We start from the raw sequence: 19,291 nt of genomic DNA, 5'->3' as shown, positions 1-19,291 counted from the left end.
ATGCTGGAGAACACATACATAAAAGAGAAAGATAGAACCTGTATATTTAATATTTGTAGTATCTCTCTCTTGCAGGAATTTATATTTCACTCTGTCGCCCACAAAATAGCCAGGAGAGGGGTGCAATATAGAATTGATAACGCAGGTTAAGTCTTCCATATCCAAATTTCTTGGGACCAGAAGTAATTTGGATATCGGATTTGTTCCGTATACATAATGCATTTCATTAGCACTGGACAATTAAAAGGTAAGCCATGAGCTGAGTGAAAATGCAAAAATAAAACCATAACATCTAAAACCTAATAAAATGATATAAATTGGGAATACTGCAGTGCACATTACATATCACTAGGAGGCGCTGTTTATAGAGTCCTTATCACAAGCACTATTAATCATTTCATTATGGATTACAGATATCAGCCACTCATAGCCGAATAACTGCAGCACTATCATTGGGGGTAATTCCAAGTTGATCGCAGCAGGAATTTTGTTAGCAATTGGGCAAAACCATGTGCACTACAGGGAGGCAGATTTAACATGTGCAGAGAGAGTTAGATTTGGGTGTGGTGTGTTCAATCTGCAATCTAATTTGCAGTGTAAAAATAAAGCAGCCAGTATTTACCCTGCACAGAAACAATATAACCCACCCAAATCTAACTCTCTCTGCAAATGTTATATCTGCCTCCCCTGCAGTGCACATGGTTTTGCCCAACTGCTAAAAAATTTCCTGCTGCGATCGACTTGGAATTACCCCCAATGTCTTGCATGTGAGCAATTCAAATATAATACAGGTTGAGTATCCCATATCCAAAATGCTTGGGACCAGAAGTATTATGGATATCGGATTTTTCCTTATTTTGGAATAATTGCATACCATAATGAGATATCTAAGCACAGAATACATTTATGTTTCATACACACCTTATACACACAGCCTGAAGGTCAATAATACAATAAGTTTGTACACATTGAGCCATCAGAAAACAAAAGGTTTCACTATCTCACTCCAAAAATTCTGTATTTCGGAATATTTGGATATGGGATACTCAACCTGTATATAATTTCCAACAATGTCAGGGAGAAGCTGGACCATATAAAAAGGACACAATATCACTTGCCGTTACCGAACAATACACAAGTGACCATTACATCTGTATGAACTGTCCACAATGTTATCATCAAATTAGTATTAATATTACATGTTCTAAGGAACACCACGTCCCATGCTATACCTTAAAAGAATCTTAAAAGTCATAACAGATCAGCATCTTGTATAAAACCCGTGAGTCTGCAAAACTGTGCATTTCTTCTTGTGTAACTGCGCATATTTCACCGCTTGGAATGCTTCGGCGCTAAGGGCTGCTGGGAGCTGTAGTTTATTTAGTGTGGGTACTTCCCTGTAATGCGGCACGTTGGGACACCAGCGCTAACAATAGTGACTGGCATGCAAAACTAACTGACTCGCTGAATCAGTGTAAAAGGTGACAGTGCTGTGCAAGGTCAGTGACACTACACACCAGCTGCACTGCCCAGCACTGTCACCTTTTACACTGATTCAGCGTCCAGACATTGGGGTGTGGGCCTGGAGCTGCGGCTCCATCAGCCCCACTGGGAACACACAGCAGCCAAAGGGCAGAGCCTCCCATTGGATGTAACCTGCGTGGGAGGGAGTTTCTCGTCCAATCAGCTGTGGACAGGGTGTGATAAACCTGCTGCTAACCCAATGAGAGCTCCTAGCCACGCCCAGCATTATACACACAGTCACAGGGTGACAGATCTGGGCTATTATAATAAGAATTTACTCACCGGTAATTCTATTTCTCGTAGTCCGTAGTGGATGCTGGGGACCGCGTAAGGACCATGGGGAATAGACGGCTCCGCAGGAGACTGGGCACATCTAAAGAAAGATTTAGGTCTATCTGGTGTGCACTGGCTCCTCCCCCTATGACCCTCCTCCAAGCCTCAGTTAGGATACTGTGCCCGGAAGAGCTGACACAATAAGGAAGGATTTTGAATCCCGGGTAAGACTCATACCAGCCACACCAATCACACCATATAACTCGTGATAGGAACCCCGGTTAACAGTATGATAACAACGGAGCCTCTGAACAGATGGCTCGCAATAACAACCCGATTTGTGTAACAATAACTATTTACAAGTATTGCAGACAATCCGCACTTGGGATGGGCGCCCAGCATCCACTACGGACTATGAGAAATAGAATTACCGGTGAGTAAATTCTTATTTTCTCTGACGTCCTAGTGGATGCTGGGGACTCCGTAAGGACCATGGGGATTATACCAAAGCTCCCAAACGGGCGGGAGAGTGCGGATGACTCTGCAACACCGAATGAGAGAACTCAAGGTCCTCCTCAGCCAGGGTATCAAATTTGTAGAATTTTGCAAACATGTTTGCCCCTGACCAAGTAGCAGCTCGGCAAAGTTGTAAAGCCGAGACCCCTCGGGCAGCCGCCCAAGATGAGCCCACCTTCCTTGTGGAATGGGCTTTTACAGATTTAGGCTGCGGTAGTCCCACCGCAGAATGCGCCAGCTGAATAGTGCTACAAATCCAGCGCGCGATAGTCTGCTTAGAAGCAGGAGCACCCAGTTTGTTGGGTGCATACAGGATAAACAGCGAGTCAGTTTTCCTGACTCCAGCCGTCCTGGAAACATACATTTTCAGGGCCCTGACTACGTCCAGTAACGTGGAATCCTCCAAGTTCCTAGTAGCCGCAGGCACCACAATAGGCTGGTTCAAGTGAAACGCTGATACCACCTTCGGGAGAAACTGAGGATGAGTCCTCAACTCTGCCCTATCCATATGGAAAATCAGATTATAGGACAAAGCCGCCAATTCTGACACACGCCTGGCCGAAGCCAGAGCCAACAGCAAGACCACTTTCCACGTGAGATATTTCAAATCCACAGTCTTAAGTGGTTCAAACCAATGTGATTTCAGGAACTCCAAAACCACATTGAGATCTCAAGGTGCCACTGGGGGCACAAAAGGAGGCTGAATACGCAGAACTCCTTTGACAAAAGTCTGAACTTCAGGCAGAGAAGCCAGTTCTTTCTGGAAGAAAATCGACAGGGCCGAAATCTGGACCTTAATGGACCCCAATTTGAGGCCCAACGTCACCCCTGCTTGCAGGAAATGCAGGAATCGACCCAGTTGAAATTCCTCCATTGGGGCCTTCCTGGCCTCACACCAAGCAACATATTTCCGCCAAATGCGGTGATAATGTTTTACGGTGACATCCTTCCTGGCTTTGATCAGGGTAGGGATGACTTCCTCCGGAATGCCCTTTTCCTTCAGGATCCGGTGTTCAACCGCCATGCCGTCAAACGCAGCCGCGGTAAGTCTTGGAACAAACAGGGCCCCTGCTGCAGCAGGTCCTGTCTGAGCGGCAGAGGCCAAGGGTCCTCTGAAAGCATCTCTTGAAGTTCCGGGTACCAAGCTCTTCTTGGCCAATCCGGAACCACGAGTATAGTTTTCACTCCTCGCCTTCGTATTATTCTCAGTACCTTGGGAATGAGAGGCAGAGGAGGAAACACATAAACCGACTGGTACACCCACGGTGTTACTAGAGCGTCCACAGCTTTCGCCTGAGGGTCCCTTGACCTGGCGCAATATCTTTTTAGCTTTTTGTTGAGGCGGGATGCCATCATGTCCACCTGTGGTCTTTCCCACCGGTTTACCAGCATTTGGAAGACTTCTGGATGAAGTCCCCATTCTCCCGGGTGGAGGTCGTGCCTGCTGAGGAAGTCTGCTTCCCAGTTGTCCACTCCCGGAATGAACACTGCTGTCAGTGCTAACACATGATTTTCCGCCCATCGGAGAATACTTGTGGCTTCTGCCATTGCCCTCCTGCTTCTTGTGCCGCCCTGTCTGTTTACATGGGCGACCGCCGTGATGTTGTCTGATTGGATCAGTACCGGCTGGTTCTGAAGCAGGGGCCTTGCTTGGCTTAGGGCATTGTAAATGGCCCTTAGCTCTAGAATATTTATGTGAAGCGAAATCTCCTGATTTGACCACAGTCCTTGGAAATTTCTTCCCTGTGTGACTGCCCCGAAGGCTGGTTCAGTGGTCACCAGGACCCAGTCCTGTATTCCGAATCTGCGACCCTCTAGTACAGGCTTTTTCAACCAGTGTGCCGTGGCACACTAGTGTGCCACGACCAGTTGCAAGGTGTGCCGCGGAGCCAGAGCAGCTTCCTGCACCTTCAGAATGAACTGTTGGCCCGGGCTCTTCTTAAAGGATCAGTCCGGCCATGACCTATGCCTTGGTGATGCGGCGGTGTTATATCATAGGTCACGGCCACCGCGTCTCATCACTCAGCCAGCCCACCCCCCTGCATACACAACTTCCAGATCACGCCTGCATACACAGCTTTCCTTGCTCACCCACATCCACACCTGCCCGACCGCCCGCTACTCAGTATTTGCAGCACTCCACTATGAACAACCCCCGCCACTGAGGGACAGGGAGGAGGACAGCTGACCGGTAGGGGCTAATATTTGTTATGTAATTTTTCCTGTGGGGAGCAATAGGATTTATGGGGGGGAACAATAGGAGTGTATTTTCTGTGTAGGCCAATGTATGTGTGGATTTTTTTTTTTTACTGTGAGGGCCAATGTGTGTTTGGGTGATCTGATGGTGTGCCTTGGCAATTTTAAAATATTGTTCGGTGTGCCGCGAGTAAAAAAAAGGTTGAAAATCACTGCTCTAGTAGATGAGCCCTCTGCAGCCACCACAGCAGCGACACCCTGGTCCTTGCCGACAGGGTTATCCGCTGTTGCATCTGGAGATGGGACCCGGACCATTTGTCCAACAGGTCCCACTGGAAAGTCCTTGCGTGGAACCTTCCGAATGGAATCGCTTCGTACGAAGCTACCATTTTTCCCAGGACTCGTGTGCATTGATGTACCGACACCTGTCCCGGTTTTAGGAGGTCTCTGACTAGAGATGACAACTCCTCGGCTTTTTCCACTGGAAGAAACACTTTTTTCTGGTCTGTGTCCAGAATCATTCCCAGGAACAGAAGGCGTGTCGTCGGGACCAGCTGTGACTTTGGAATATTGAGAATCCAGCCGTGCTGTTGTAGCACTTCCCGAGAAAGTGCTACCCCCACTACCAACTGTTCCTTGGACCTCGCCTTTATCAGGAGATCGTCCAAGTACGGGATAATTAAAACTCCCTTCTTGCGAAGGAGTATCATCATTTCGGCCATTACCTTGGTAAAGAACTGATAGTGACAGTCCTGTACCACAAATCTGAGGTACTCCTGGTGAGGAGGGTAAATGGGGACATGCAGGTACGCATCCTTGATGTCCAGGGAGTCCATGTAATCCCCCTCGTCCAGGCTCGCAATAACCGCCCTGAGCGATTCTATCTTGAACTTGAACCTTTTGATATAAGTGTTCAAGGATTTTAAATTTAAGATGGGTCTCACCGAACCGTCCGGTTTCAGTATCACAAACATTGTGGAATAGTCACCCTTCCCTTGCTGAAGGAGGGGTACCTTGACAATCACTTGCTGTGAATACAGTTTTTGGATAGCCACCAACACTGCCTCCCTGGCAGAGGGAGTTGCTGGTAAGGCAGATTTTAGAAAACGGCGGGGGGGAGACGTCTCGAATTCCAGCCTGTACCCCTGAGATACTACTTGAAGGGCCCAGGGATCCACCTGTGAGAGAGCCCACTGTGTGCTGAAATTCCTGAGACGGGCCCCCACCGTACCCGGATCTGCCTGTGAAGCCCCAGCGTCATGCTGTGGACTTACCGGACGCGGGGGAGGACTTTTGCTCTTGGGAACTGGCTGTATGCTGCAGCTTTTTCCCTCTACCTTTGCCTCTCGGCAGAAAGGATGCGCCTCGCGCCCTCTTGTGTTTATGGGGCCGAAAGGACTGTACTTGATAATACGGTGCCTTCTTTTTTTTTTTTTTTTTTTGTGGTACCTGGGGTACTATCAGAAATGTGTAATACATTTTTCATTGCCTCAATCATGTAACGGGTGGACCTATTGGAGGGTACACTAGTCTCATCGTCGTCGACACTGGAGTCGGTATCCGTGTCGACATCTGTGTCTGCCATCTAAGGTAGCGGGCGTTTTAAAGCCCCTGATGACATTTGAGACGCTGGAACAGTCACAAGCTGAGTAGCCGGCTGTCCTATGTCGTCAAACCTTTTATGTAAGGAGCTGACACTGTCACGTAATTCCTTCCATAAGTCCATCCACCCAGGTGTCGGCCCCTCAGGGGGTGACAGCACATTTACAGGCATTTGCCCTGCCTCCACATCATTTTCCTCATCATACATGTCGACACAGCGGTACCGACACACAGCACACACACAGGGAATGCTCTGACAGAGGACAGTACCCCACAAAGCCCTTTGGGGAGACAGAGGGAGAGTATGCCAGCACACACCAGAGCGCTATATCCACAGGGATATCACCTATAAAGAGTGTTTTCCCTTATAGCTGCATATATATATTATACTGCGCCTAAATTTGTGCCCCCCCTCTCTTTTTTACCCTTTCTGTAGCAGGGGACAGCCAGGGAGCGATCCTTCCAACGGAGCTGTGAGGGAAAATGGCGCCAGTGTGCTGAGGGAGATGGCTCCGCCCCTTTTTCGGCGGGCTTTCTCCCGCTTTTTGTGTTATTCTGGCAGGGGTAATATACACCTATATAGCCTCTGGGGCTATATATGGTGTCAGTTTTGCCAGCCAAGGTGTTAATATTGCTGCTCAGGGCGCCCCCCCCCCAGCGCCCTGCACCCATCAGTGACCGAAGTGTGTGGTGTGCATGAGGAGCAATGGCGCACAGCTGCAGTGCTGTGCGCTACCTTGGAGAAGACAGAAGTCTTCAGCCGCCGATTTTTCCGGACCTTCTTGCTTCTGGCTCTGTAAGGGGGACGGCGGCGCGGCTCCGGGAACGGACGACGAGGTCGGGTCCTGTGTGCGATCCCTCTGGAGCTAATGGTGTCCAGTAGCCTAAGAAGCCCAAGCTACCACCACTTAGGTAGGTTCGCTTCTTCTCCCCTTAGTCCCTCGCTGCAGTGAGCCTGTTGCCAGCAGGTCTCACTGTAAAATAAAAAACCTAAACTATACTTTCTTTCTAGGAGCTCAGGAGAGCCCCTAGTGTGCATCCAGCTCGGCCGGGCACAGAAATCTAACCGAGGCTTGGAGGAGGGTCTTAGGGGGAGGAGCCAGTGCACACCAGATAGACCTAAATCTTTCTTTAGATGTGCCCAGTCTCCTGCGGAGCCGTCTATTCCCCATGGTCCTTACGGAGTCCCCAGCATCCACTAGGACGTCAGAGAAATAGGAGATATATATATTATTGCAGTCATCACATGGACACAGAATGATGTGGGAGTAGCAGTGTATAAAACAAGGACAGTACTCTCTTACCATGACAATATATGAGGGATTAAATGTGACTACAGATGGGTCCATGTTTATCTTGACCTTTAATAGGATTAACTGAGACTGGGCAGTCGGATTTAATCCCCTTTTGTAATGACTTAATCCCCTGCTGTATTGTTCTCTGTATTGTAGCGGAGAACAATAGATGAAGGGTTTATGTAAATAAACCATGTTGTGCCTAGGTGCAGCAAACTAGCCAAGATAACCGTGGACCCATCTGTACATGTCATATCATATATCTACTTAGACACTCTCCGGTCCCCCTTCCTAGGTGACCTGTGTCCTCCACTCCTGTGATCTGGGTGATTCCTTACATCATCCACACAAGTAATATGGGTGATTACATCCCTCCAGTGTATATTTTATTATTTATTACCACTTATTTATATAGCGCACACATATTACGCAGCACTTTACAGAGAATACTTAGCCATTCACATCAGTTCCTGCCCCAGTGGAGCTTACAATCTATATTCCCTATCACATGTACACACACATTCATGCTAGGGTTAATTTTGTTGGGAGCCAATTAACCTACCAGCATATTTTTGGAATGTGGGAGGAAACCGAAGTACCCCGAGGAAGCCCACACAAACACGGGGAGAATATACAAACTCCACATAGTTAGGGCCATGGTGGGAATCGAACCCATGACCTCAGTGCTGTGAGGCAGTAATGCTAACCATTACACCATCCGTAGTGTGTGAATGGGGGACTCCGACCCACCTCTGGAAGATGGACCTCTTCAAATTCAGACCATCGTCCAAGTCCTCCTCGTTTGCCAATAACAGCAGTCGGGATCCACTGTCATCCACTCCGATGAAATCTCGCTCTTCCACTGGCAACAGAGAGGGGAGTGATCATTACAATGAGGGCAATTACCCTCTCTGATCGATCATTAGTAAACAGGTCTACTGCACAGCTATAATTACTTAGGGGTCAATTTATCAAAACGATTCTGTCCTTAAACCATACAGAATTAGATGGTTCCACATGTGTAAGGCAGAATTAAGTATCACACTATTTACGAAGCACATATAGCAGGCTACTTATGAAGAGAACGCGCATTTGAAAGGCCGGGTCTGAAACCAGAGGTAAAGTGTTATATCTCCTTACATTTATGGGGACAGACTTCTGTCTGAGTCAATGGGGGCACTTCAATTTGCTGACAGTTGAATAGCGCAGGGAATTAGCTCCCGGGGCTTTTCAATACAGCGCCATATGACACTTAACGGTCGGGAATTCCTCACGCACCCCCGGGGGGTGAGAGCAGGATTCCGACAAAAGTGCTGGCGCGAGGCTGATTCTGTCGGGAATCAGCATCGCGCCGGGCAGTTAAGTCGGAGAATGCCCGTTCTCCTGACAAATCAACCTGTTAAGTCTGGGAGAACGGGCATTCACCGACTTAACATGAGCAGAGAATTGAACAGCGATGAGAGCTAATTCCTGGCGCTATTCAACGGTCGGCAAATTGAACTGACCCCAATGTCCTGGAATCTGTTCTAAAACACATTCCAAATCAAGCTATATGGAGCTGTAATTTTCAGGACCTTTACAAAATGTTATAATCAATAGACCCCCACAGCGAATACAGCATATTATTCTCATCAATAACAGAGGACTATGTTCATCGCTATGACCGCTTCTAGTCCGCAGAGGCTGAAACTGTAATATTAACGGAATTTACAATCAGAACAGCATTTTCTCACTTTTGCTGGCATACAAGCGAATGGCAGTAACCTGGGAGAAAAAGACTCACCGGCTTTCTGTTTCCCTTTCTGTCCAGGAATGTGCTCGCTGGGCTCTGACGCTTTCCCCATCAGCATGGAGAGAGTGGCATTGTGCGCCCGGAACAGGTCAACAACCTCGTGCAGCGCCACCTCTGTTATCAGGTCACAGCTGACAATCAGAACATCGCTCTGATGGAGATAGAGCGCATGGAAAAGGGTCACACATACAGAACTTCTCTAATATCCAACTGCACTTTAATGTTCCATGACAGGAAACGGGTTACATGTACTGTAAGAAGAATGTCTGTTTCTTCTAATCTCTCAACCCGTGACGAGATAGACCACACCCAAAATGCAGCCAATCGCGCTCAAGCAGCACCTAGAACATCACTTACACCCCTTGATTCCCTCATGCATAATGCAAATAAAGAGATCTGATGTATACAACATCATATAAAAGAATAATGCATAGAGGGAGAGTACCCATCTTTTATTCTATATGATGTTGTATGAATCAGTTTCTCATTTGTTTGCATTTTATAATGATTGCATAAATGTATAATGGTGACATCACCTCTATAGTGATTGGCTACTTTGTCTTTTTAAATGTGTAGCGCGCAGTGCTGGGACAGCCCACTGATGAGGTCAGCAGTGATAAAAGCACACACAAACTATCCGCAGCTTACTGACTGTAACTGATGCATGCTATTGCTTGATATGCTTTATATAATAAATGTGTAAGTCTGCCCAGTCTCCTCAATGTGCAGGGTGGAGGCAAACTCCAACTGCAAGGGATACAGGGTAGCAGGTCCAGCCAGTGGGGTAAGTATGGGGGGCGTGGTGGTGCTGGTGGTGGTGGGGGGGGGGGGGGCGGAGACACAGATGGAGATGGGCTCAGGACAGAACCACAAGGGGTGGGGATGGTGCGACCCAGCTGCGTCTGAGTGGGAGTGGTTGGGGTGGAGCCAAGACGGACCAGGTGGTGATGGGGTGTGCTGTTCTCTTGAGAAAGGGGGTGGGACCGGTCACGGTAGGGCGTGGGGCTAAGTTGGGGGATACATGTATCGGGTCCCGCAATTGCCTCATTTGGGGATATAAAAACTTCGGATGACTGCGGAACTGCTGCTTTTTGGACATGCTAGGCTAAATCTGTATCTCTGACTGCTCCCTCGCCTCATCAGAGGAGAGATGTAGAAGGAATATACTTCGGGAATGTGAAATATACATTTAGGCATGAGAGCATCAAACATGTTCCTCAGGTTGTGGTTTACCTTGATCTTTGAATAGATGTAACGCAATGAATCTGCTGTTCCCATCTCGGATGCCTTGTCCTCAGGCAGACACACAACGTCCACCTTCATTTTCATGTCTGGAACATATTTCTGAACCTCTCGAGTAGTCACCACAATAACCTCTGAGAAGACAGAAACAGTATCAGGAGGGTACAGACACTACTAAGAGCAGGTGACAGGATCTAACAATGTACAAACATAGAAACCATGTATCTCCTTTGTCCATTCTCTATTTGTTACTTCTCAAGACAGACCTGTGTATATCCCAAGCACGACGTCTTACAGCATGTCCACACCCTTCAGGACGCCCATAGAAAAAATTGAATATTCCACATAAGGGACAATTAATTTATTGTAATTTGAAACCATTTGTAATCCGTCCATTTGGCCCTGCTCTCTGTATAGTGGTCACTAAAATAGACGTTATGGTAAGAACTTATCGTTGATAACGTGATTTCTCTTATGTCCACAGGTATCCACAGGATAACATTGGGATATGGTTGAGCGACAGCGGAAATGGCACCAACACGGTCACGAGCTTTCTGGCCTCCCAGGATGCATCGGGGCCTCACCATATAGTCCCGCCCACTGACTCAGTCAAATCAGTTCTTTCCACAGCGATTTAGACAGGATCATCAGGTAGAGACCTGTTTAGGCGATAAGAACACACATGCACACCCTTCCATACAAGAAGGAAGAGGTTTAGTGATTGTCAAGATCCTCAAATCAGGTGCGTCAGGGTGGGATCCCTGTGGACATAAGAGAAATCACGTTATCAACGGTAAGTTCTTACCATAACGTCTATTTCTCTGGCTGGGTCCACAGGATAACATTGGGATTCCCAAAGCCAATTTTAGTGGTGGGGACGCTCCTAATTACACAGGAGGACTTTCACCCGAAGTCTGCGTCATGAGAGGCAAAAGTATCCAAGGCATAATGTCTGATGTATGTGTTTATGGAAGACCATGTGGCTGCCTTACATATCTGTTCTGCTGAAGCACCCTGTTGTGCTGCCCATGAAGGACCTACCTACGTGTAGAGTGTGCAGAGACATTAGCCGGAGTAGGGAGATCTGCATGAGAATAAGCTTCTGATATTACCATTCAGAGCCATCTCGCCAGCGTCTGTTTACTAGCAGGCCATCCTCTTCTATGAAATCCGTAGAGGATGAAGAGAGAATCTGTTTTCCTGATGGCACTAGTACGATCTATGTAGATTCTTAAAGCTCGGACCACGTCCAGCGACGCTTCTCCCGCAGATAGTCCCGATACCTGAAAAGATGGGACTACAATCTCTTCATTTAGGTGAAACTTTGAAACCACCTTTGGAAGATAACCAGATCTCGTTCTGAGAACTGCTCTGTCTGGAAAAAAACTCAGGAAAGGAGTCTTACACGATAACGCTCCCAAATCTGAAACTCTTTTGGCTGACGCCATTGCCAGTAGAAAAAAGTACTTTAGCCGTTAACCATTTAAGATCTGCTCTCTTAAGCGGTTCAAACGGAGGACCCTGGAGGAATTTAAGAACTAAATTCAGATCCCAGGGAGCTGCAGGAGGAACAAACGGAGGCTGAATATGCACAACTCCCTGAAAAAAAGTACGTACATCCTGTAAATCAGCAATCTCTCTCTGAAACCATACAGTTAATGCTGATACTTGAACTCTCAAGGAAGCCACTTTCAAACCTTTATCCAATCCTGCTTGAAGGAAATCCAAAATCCTGGATACTTTAAAAGATCTTGGATTCAAATTTTTTCCAGTACACCAATGAATATAGGCTTGCCATATTCTATGATACAGGCGAGCTGAAGAAGGCTTTCTTGCTCTAAGCATAGTTTGGATTACTTGTTTCGAAAATCCTCTTGCTTCTAAGATAGAGGTTTCAACAGCCACGCCGTCAAAGACAGGCAATCAGATGGCTGTGACAACAAGGACCCTGCATTGGCAGATCTGGACGTTGAGGGAGCAATATTGGTGCTTCCACGGACATCCTCAGAGGATCTGTGTACCAATGCCTTCTTGGCCAAGCTGGAGCTATTAGAATTATTGCTCCCTTTGCTTGCTTTATCTTTCTCACTACTCTGGGTAACAGAGATATTGGAGGGAACAGATATGCCAGATGAAATTTCCATTCTACTGACAGTGCGTCTACAAGGACCGCTCCTGGGTCCCTTGTTCTCGATCCGTACCTTGGAACTTTGTTGTTTAGACGAGACGCCATGAGGTCTATCTCTGGTAGACCCCATCTGTTCACTAGTGTCTGAAACACTTCTGGGTGTAATGCCCATTCGGTTTCCTGAATGGTGTGTCGACTGAGAAAATCCGCTTCCCAGTTCAGTACACCTGGGACAAATACTGCTGACAATGCTGGGAGATGGAATTCTGCCCACCTTAGTATGCGAGTTACTTCCTCCATCAGTCTCTTGCTGTGAGTTCCTCCTTGATGATTGAGGTACGCTACTGCTGTTGCATTGTCTGAGCGAATCTGGACCGGTCTTCCTTGCAGACTGTCCTTTGCTGAACTAGAGCCAAGTAAATGGCCCTTATTTCCAACAGATTTATTGGCAGGCGACTTTCCCTTACGGTCCATTTTCCCTGGAACCACAGGCTTCCGAGTACCGCACCCCAGCCTTGCAGACTGGCATCTGTTGTCAGGACTTGCCATTCTTTTATCCAAAAGGGTCTCCCCTTGTTTAAATGGTCTGTCTGTAGCCACCACGCTAGAGACCTTTTTACGTTTACTGGAAACTTTATCATCTGCTTTTTTATCATCTCATGATTTCCGTTCCATTTGGTCAGAATAAGGTGCTGCAATGGTCTGGAGTGGAATTGCGCATATTCCACCATGTTGAAGGTTGATACCATCAGACCCAACAGTCGCATTGCTGCATGGACTGACATTGTCTGGGCGTGTAACGCTTCCTGAGCCATGACCTGCACCTTGACTATCTTTTTCCCTGGTAAGAGAACTTTCTGTAGGTCTGAATCCAATATGGCCCCCAAATGAACCATCCGCTGTGACGAATTCAGAGACGACTTTTCCCAATTTATGAGCCACCCGTGTCTCTGTAAACAAACTATTGTCTGTTGAAGATGGCTCAAAAGTAAATCTTGCGAGTGAGCTATGATTAACAGGTCGTCGAGGTATGGGAATATTCTTATCCCGTTTGCGCAGACAAGCTGCCATAACCACCATAATCTTGGTAAACACCCTGGGTGCTGTTGCTAGCCCGAAGGGCAAGGCTTGGAACTGAAAATGTTCCTGGGGGATGGCAAACCTGAGGTAACACTGATGAGACAGTGCTATAGGCACATGTAGGTAAACATCCCGTACATCCAGAGATACCATGTAATCTCCCGGTTCCATAGCCAACATTATGGAGCGTAACGTCTCCATGTGGAACTTCGGGATCCAAATGTATTTGTTCAACATTTTCAGATTGAGAATTGGTCGATATGACCCATTTGGTTTCTGGATCAGAAATAGATTGGAGTAATAGCGCAGTGCCACTCCTGTTTGTTTTAGATTGGAGTAAAACCCCTGTCCCCTTTGTGATGGAGGTACTGGGACAATCACACCTGACTGCAGTAATTTTTGGACTGCTTCTTGCAGGGCATTGGCCTTCGACTCTATACAAGACGGGCTGGTGCAAAAAAATCTTTGAGGAGGCTGCCTCCTGAATGGGAACCCATACCCCTGTGATACCACCTTCTGCACCCAAGCATCTGTTTTGACTGTTGCCATATGTGTGCAAAATGAAGGAGTCGGCCCCCAACCCTGGAATCCTCCAGGCGGAGGCCCGTCTGCTCAGGCTGATGGTTTCTGTTCAGGCTTGGAAGCTGGCTTTTTGCTAGCCCACTGCCTCCTACCCCTGGTTTTGAACTGGGGTTGCTTAGACTCCTCTTTAGCTTTCGCTTTGCTTTACCAACGAAATGAGCGAAACTTTGAACCCTTGGACTTAGGGTTATAAGTAGCTGGAAATCTGACCTTCTTTGATTCAGCCTCTGATTCTAGGATATCAGACAAAGGTTTCCCAAACAATATATTACCCACGAAAGGCAATGCTTTCAATTCTTTCTTGGATTCCGCATCTGCTTTCCAGGTACGTAGCCAAACTGCTCTGCGAGCGGCTACTGTCAAGGCTGAAGCTTTAGAAGCAACTGTACCCATATCAATTGCTGCTTCTTCCAAGTATTGGGCAGATTGTCTTAAACGGCTTAAATGATACTCCTGCTCCGTAGTAGGAGAGGAGATGTCATTCTCTAGTTCCTCTATCCATTCACCCATTGCCTTTGCTACCCAGGCCGAAGCCATAGCGGGTCTTACCACTGCTCCTAATAGAGAAAATACATTTTTCAAAAAGCTATCTACCCTTCTGTCTGTGACATAATTTAGCACGGTAGAGGACAGTGGTAAAGCAGATTTATGCACAAGTCGCAGAACATGTGCATCTACTTTTGGAGGAACTTCTCTTTTCGAACAATCCTCAGCTGGAAATGGATAATAAGAATTCCATCTCTTCGGAATCTTATATTTCTTACTGGGCGTCGCCCAAGACTCATCCATCATTTCCATCAGCTCATCTGACGCTGGGAATTCAGTTTTCACTGATTTTGTTTGTTTAAACACAGGTGCTTTAGATTTTAACACTGTCTTGGCTGGCTCGTCCAAAGAGAGAACCGCCTTCACAGCATTAATAAGTTCAGCTACATCTTCTGAACTAAAACTCTGCGACTGATCATCATACGGAGTATTTGAATATACTGTATCATCATCTGTTGTATCATCTTGTGTAGTCTGCCGCATAGACGTATCTGTCTTAGTCTTACCTGTCCCTTGGTTGCTTGTAGAGGCTACTGGAACCAAGCCGTAGGAAGGGAGCTGCATGTATGGTTTAATAGTGTAACCTAACCCTTGAGGTGGTGCTACCGGAGTTAACCTGTCCGCTATTGAAGATAGAGTCTTTGCGAACATATTCCATGGTGGCTCTGTTGGTTGAACCAACTCCTGTTTTTTACTTTGCTGAAAAGCAAAACAGTTGGCACACAAGCCCTCATAAGTGACCAATTGGTCCATACCAATTAACCCTGTCTTACAAGATAAGCATGTTAGGGATGTAGGAGTGCTTGATAAATTCTCCTCGTCACTTTTGCCGCTCACAGACATGGTAATAATCTGTTAATGACTACACAATTTGTGACTGAAAATCACCTATATATGAGAATACAGAAGTGAAATCAATCTGACCACAGTGCACGTGAATTGAGGGTCAGAACAGGACTGACATTACACAGAAAAGTCAGCACTCATACTAGCAGTCAGTCACAGGTTAAAGCATTAGACATTGTCATATGAGAATACAACCCCCATTACAACTTATAAATAAGTAGGAAAAAATAAGAATTTACTCACCGGTAATTCTATTTCTCGTAGTCCGTAGTGGATGCTGGGAACTCCGTAAGACCATGGGGAATAGCGGGCTCCGAAGGAGGCTGGGCACTCTAGAAAGATTTATGACTACCTGGTGTGCACTGGCTCCTCCCACTATGACCCTCCTCCAAGCCTCAGTTAGGACACTGTGCCCGGACGAGCTGACATAATAAGGAAGGATTTTGAATCCCGGGTAAGACTCATACCAGCCACACCAATCACACCGTACAACTCGTGATACTATATCCAGTTTGACAGTATGAAAACAACTGAGCCTCTCAACAGATGGCTCAACAATAACCCATTAGTTAGCAATAACTATTTACAAGTATTGCAGACAATCCGCACTTGGGATGGGCGCCCAGCATCCACTACGGACTACGAGAAATAGAATTACCGGTGAGTAAATTCTTATTTTCTCTGACGTCCTAGTGGATGCTGGGAACTCCGTAAGGACCATGGGGATTACACCAAAGCTCCCAAACGGGCGGGAGAGTGCGGATGACTCTGCAGCACCGAATGAGAGAACTCCAGGTCCTCCTCAGCCAGGGTATCAAATTTGTAGAATTTTGCAAACGTGTTTGCCCCTGACCAAGTAGCTGCTCGGCAAAGTTGTAAAGCCGAGACCCCTCGGGCAGCCGCCCAAGATGAGCCCACCTTCCTTGTGGAATGGGCATTTACAGATTTTGGCTGTGGCAGGCCTGCCACAGAATGTGCAAGCTGAATTGTACTACAAATCCAGCGAGCAATAGTCTGCTTAGAAGCAGGAGCACCCAGCTTGTTGGGTGCATACAGGATAAACAGCGAGTCAGATTTTCTGACACCAGCCGTCCTGGAAACATATATTTTCAGGGCCCTGACAACGTCTAGCAACTTGGAGTCCTCCAAATCCCTAGTAGCCGCAGGCACCACAATAGGCTGGTTCAGGTGAAACGCTGACACCACCTTAGGGAGAAACTGGGGACGAGTCCTCAATTCTGCCCTATCCATATGGAAAATCAGATAAGGGCTTTTACATGATAAAGCCGCCAATTCTGACACTCGCCTGGCTGAAGCCAAGGCCAATAACATGACCACTTTCCACGCGAGATATTTTAGATCCACGGTTTTTAGTGGCTCAAACCAATGTGATTTTAAGAAACTCAACACCACGTTGAGATCCCAAGGTGCCACAGGAGGCACAAACGGGGGCTGAATATGCAGCACTCCTTTCACAAATGTCTGAACTTCAGGTACTGAAGCGAATTCTTTTTGAAAGAAAATCGACAGAGCCGAGATCTGTACTTTAATGGAGCCTAGTTTTAGGCCCATATTCACTCCTGCTTGCAGGAAATGCAGAAATCGACCTAGTTGAAATTCCCCTGTTGGGCCTTTTTGGCCTCGCACCATGCAACATATTTCCGCCATATGCGGTGATAATGATTTGCCGTAACATCTTTCCTGGCTTTAATAAGCGTAGGAATGACTTCTTCCGGAATACCCTTTTCCTTCAGGATCCGGCGTTCAACCGCCATGCCGTCAAACGCAGCCGCGGTAAGTCTTGGAACAGACAGGGCCCCTGCTGTAGCAGGTCCTGTCTGAGCGGCAGAGGCCACGGGTCCTCTGAGATCATCTCTTGAAGTTCCGGGTACCACGCTAGTCTTGGCCAATCCGGAACCACAAGAATTGTGTTTACTCCTCGCTTTCTTATTATTCTCAATACCTTTGGTATGAGAGGCAGAGGAGGGAACACATAAACCGACTGGTACACCCACGGTGTCACTAGAGCGTCCACAGCTATCGCCTGAGGGTCCCTTGACCTGGCGCAATATCTTTTTAACTTTTTGTTGAGGCGGGACGCCATCATGTCCACCTGTGGTTTTTCCCAACGGTTTACCAGCATCTGGAAGACTTCTGGATGAAGTCCCCACTCTCCCGGGTGGAGGTCGTGTCTGCTGAGGAAGTCTGCTTCCCAGTTGTCCACTCCCGGAATGAACACTGCTGACAGTGCTAGTACATGATTCTCCGCCCATCGGAGAATTCTTGTGGCTTCTGCCATTGCCATCCTGCTTCTTGTGCCTCCCTGTCGATTTACATGGGCGACTGCCGTGATGTTGTCTGACTGGATCAGCACCGGCTGGTGTAGGAGCAGGGGTTTTGCTTGACTTAGGGCATTGTAAATGGCCCTTAGTTCCAGAATATTTATGTGAAGGGAAGTCTCCTGACTCGACCATAGTCCTTGGAAGTTTCTTCCCCGTGTGACTGCCCCCCAGCCTCGAAGGCTGGTATCCGTGGTCACCAGGACCCAGTCCTGTATGCCGAACCTGCGGCCCTCTAGAAGATGGGCACTCTGCAGCCACCACAGTAGAGACACCCTGGTTCTTGGAGACAGGGTTATTAAGCGATGCATCTGAAGATGCGATCCGGACCATTTGTCCAATAGGTCCCACTGAAAGATTCTGGCATGGAACCTGCCGAAGGGAATTGCTTCGTAAGAAGCTACCATCTTTCCCAGGACCCGCGTGCAGTGATGCACCGATACCTGTTTTGGTTTCAGGAGGTCTCTGACTAGAGATGACAACTCCCTGGCTTTCTCCTCCGGGAGAAACACTTTTTTCTGGACTGTATCCAGAATCATACCCAGGAACAGTAGCCGTGTCGTCGGAACCAGCTGTGACTTTGGGATATTCAGAATCCAGCCGTGCTGGTGCAGCACTTCCTGAGATAGTGCTACTCCCACCAACAACTGTTCCTTGGATCTCGCCTTTATTAGGAGATCGTCCAAGTACGGGATAATTAAAACTCCCTTTTTTCGAAGGAGTATCATCATTTCCGCCATAACCTTGGTAAATACCCTCGGTGCCGTGGACAGTCCAAACGGCAGCGTCTGGAATTGGTAATGGCAATCCTGTACCACAAATCTGAGGTACTCCTGGTGAGGATGGTAAATGGGGACATGCAAGTAAGCATCCTTGATGTCCAGGGATACCATGTAATCCCCCTCGTCCAGGCTTGCAATAACCGCCCTGAGCGATTCCATCTTGAACTTGAATTTTTTTATGTATGTGTTCAAGGATTTCAAATTTAAAATGGGTCTCACCGAACCGTCCGGTTTCGGCACCACAAATAGTGTGGAATAGTAACCCTGGCCTTGTTGAAGTAGGGGTACCTTGATTATCACCTGCTGGGAATACAGCTTGTGAATTGCCGCTAGCACCGCCTCCCTGTCTGAGGGAGCAATCGGCAAGGCAGATTTTAGGAACCGGTGGGGTGGAGACGCCTCGAATTCCAGTTTGTACCCCTGAGATACTATTTGAAGGATCCAGGGATCCACCTGTGAGCGAGCCCACTGATCGCTGAAATTCTTGAGGCGGCCCCCCACCGTACCTGGCTCCGCCTGTGGAGCCCCACCGTCATGCGGCGGACTTG

General features: G+C 47.5%; 1 protein-coding gene across 5 annotated transcripts in view; it reads right to left on the bottom strand.

Moving 5' to 3' along the window:
• The window catches only part of EIF2B3 (eukaryotic translation initiation factor 2B subunit gamma), an 89,050-nt gene that overhangs the window by 42,675 nt on the left and 27,084 nt on the right, over positions 1-19,291 (bottom strand). For all 5 annotated transcript variants that reach the window (XM_063939438.1, XM_063939439.1, XM_063939440.1 and 2 more), the window contains exons 3-5: positions 10,432-10,574; positions 9,190-9,349; positions 8,157-8,268 (exon numbers count right to left, since the gene is read on the bottom strand). In XM_063939438.1, coding sequence (XP_063795508.1) covers positions 8,157-8,268; positions 9,190-9,349; positions 10,432-10,574 — 415 coding nt within the window. The remainder of the gene's footprint in view (positions 1-8,156; positions 8,269-9,189; positions 9,350-10,431; positions 10,575-19,291) is intronic.

Source organism: Pseudophryne corroboree, chromosome 9 (assembly GCF_028390025.1).
Source record: "Pseudophryne corroboree isolate aPseCor3 chromosome 9, aPseCor3.hap2, whole genome shotgun sequence".
Classification (NCBI taxonomy): Eukaryota; Metazoa; Chordata; class Amphibia; order Anura; family Myobatrachidae; genus Pseudophryne; species Pseudophryne corroboree.
The sequence above is the reverse complement of the archived record's forward strand: the minus strand, read 5'-3'. Positions and strand labels throughout refer to the sequence as shown.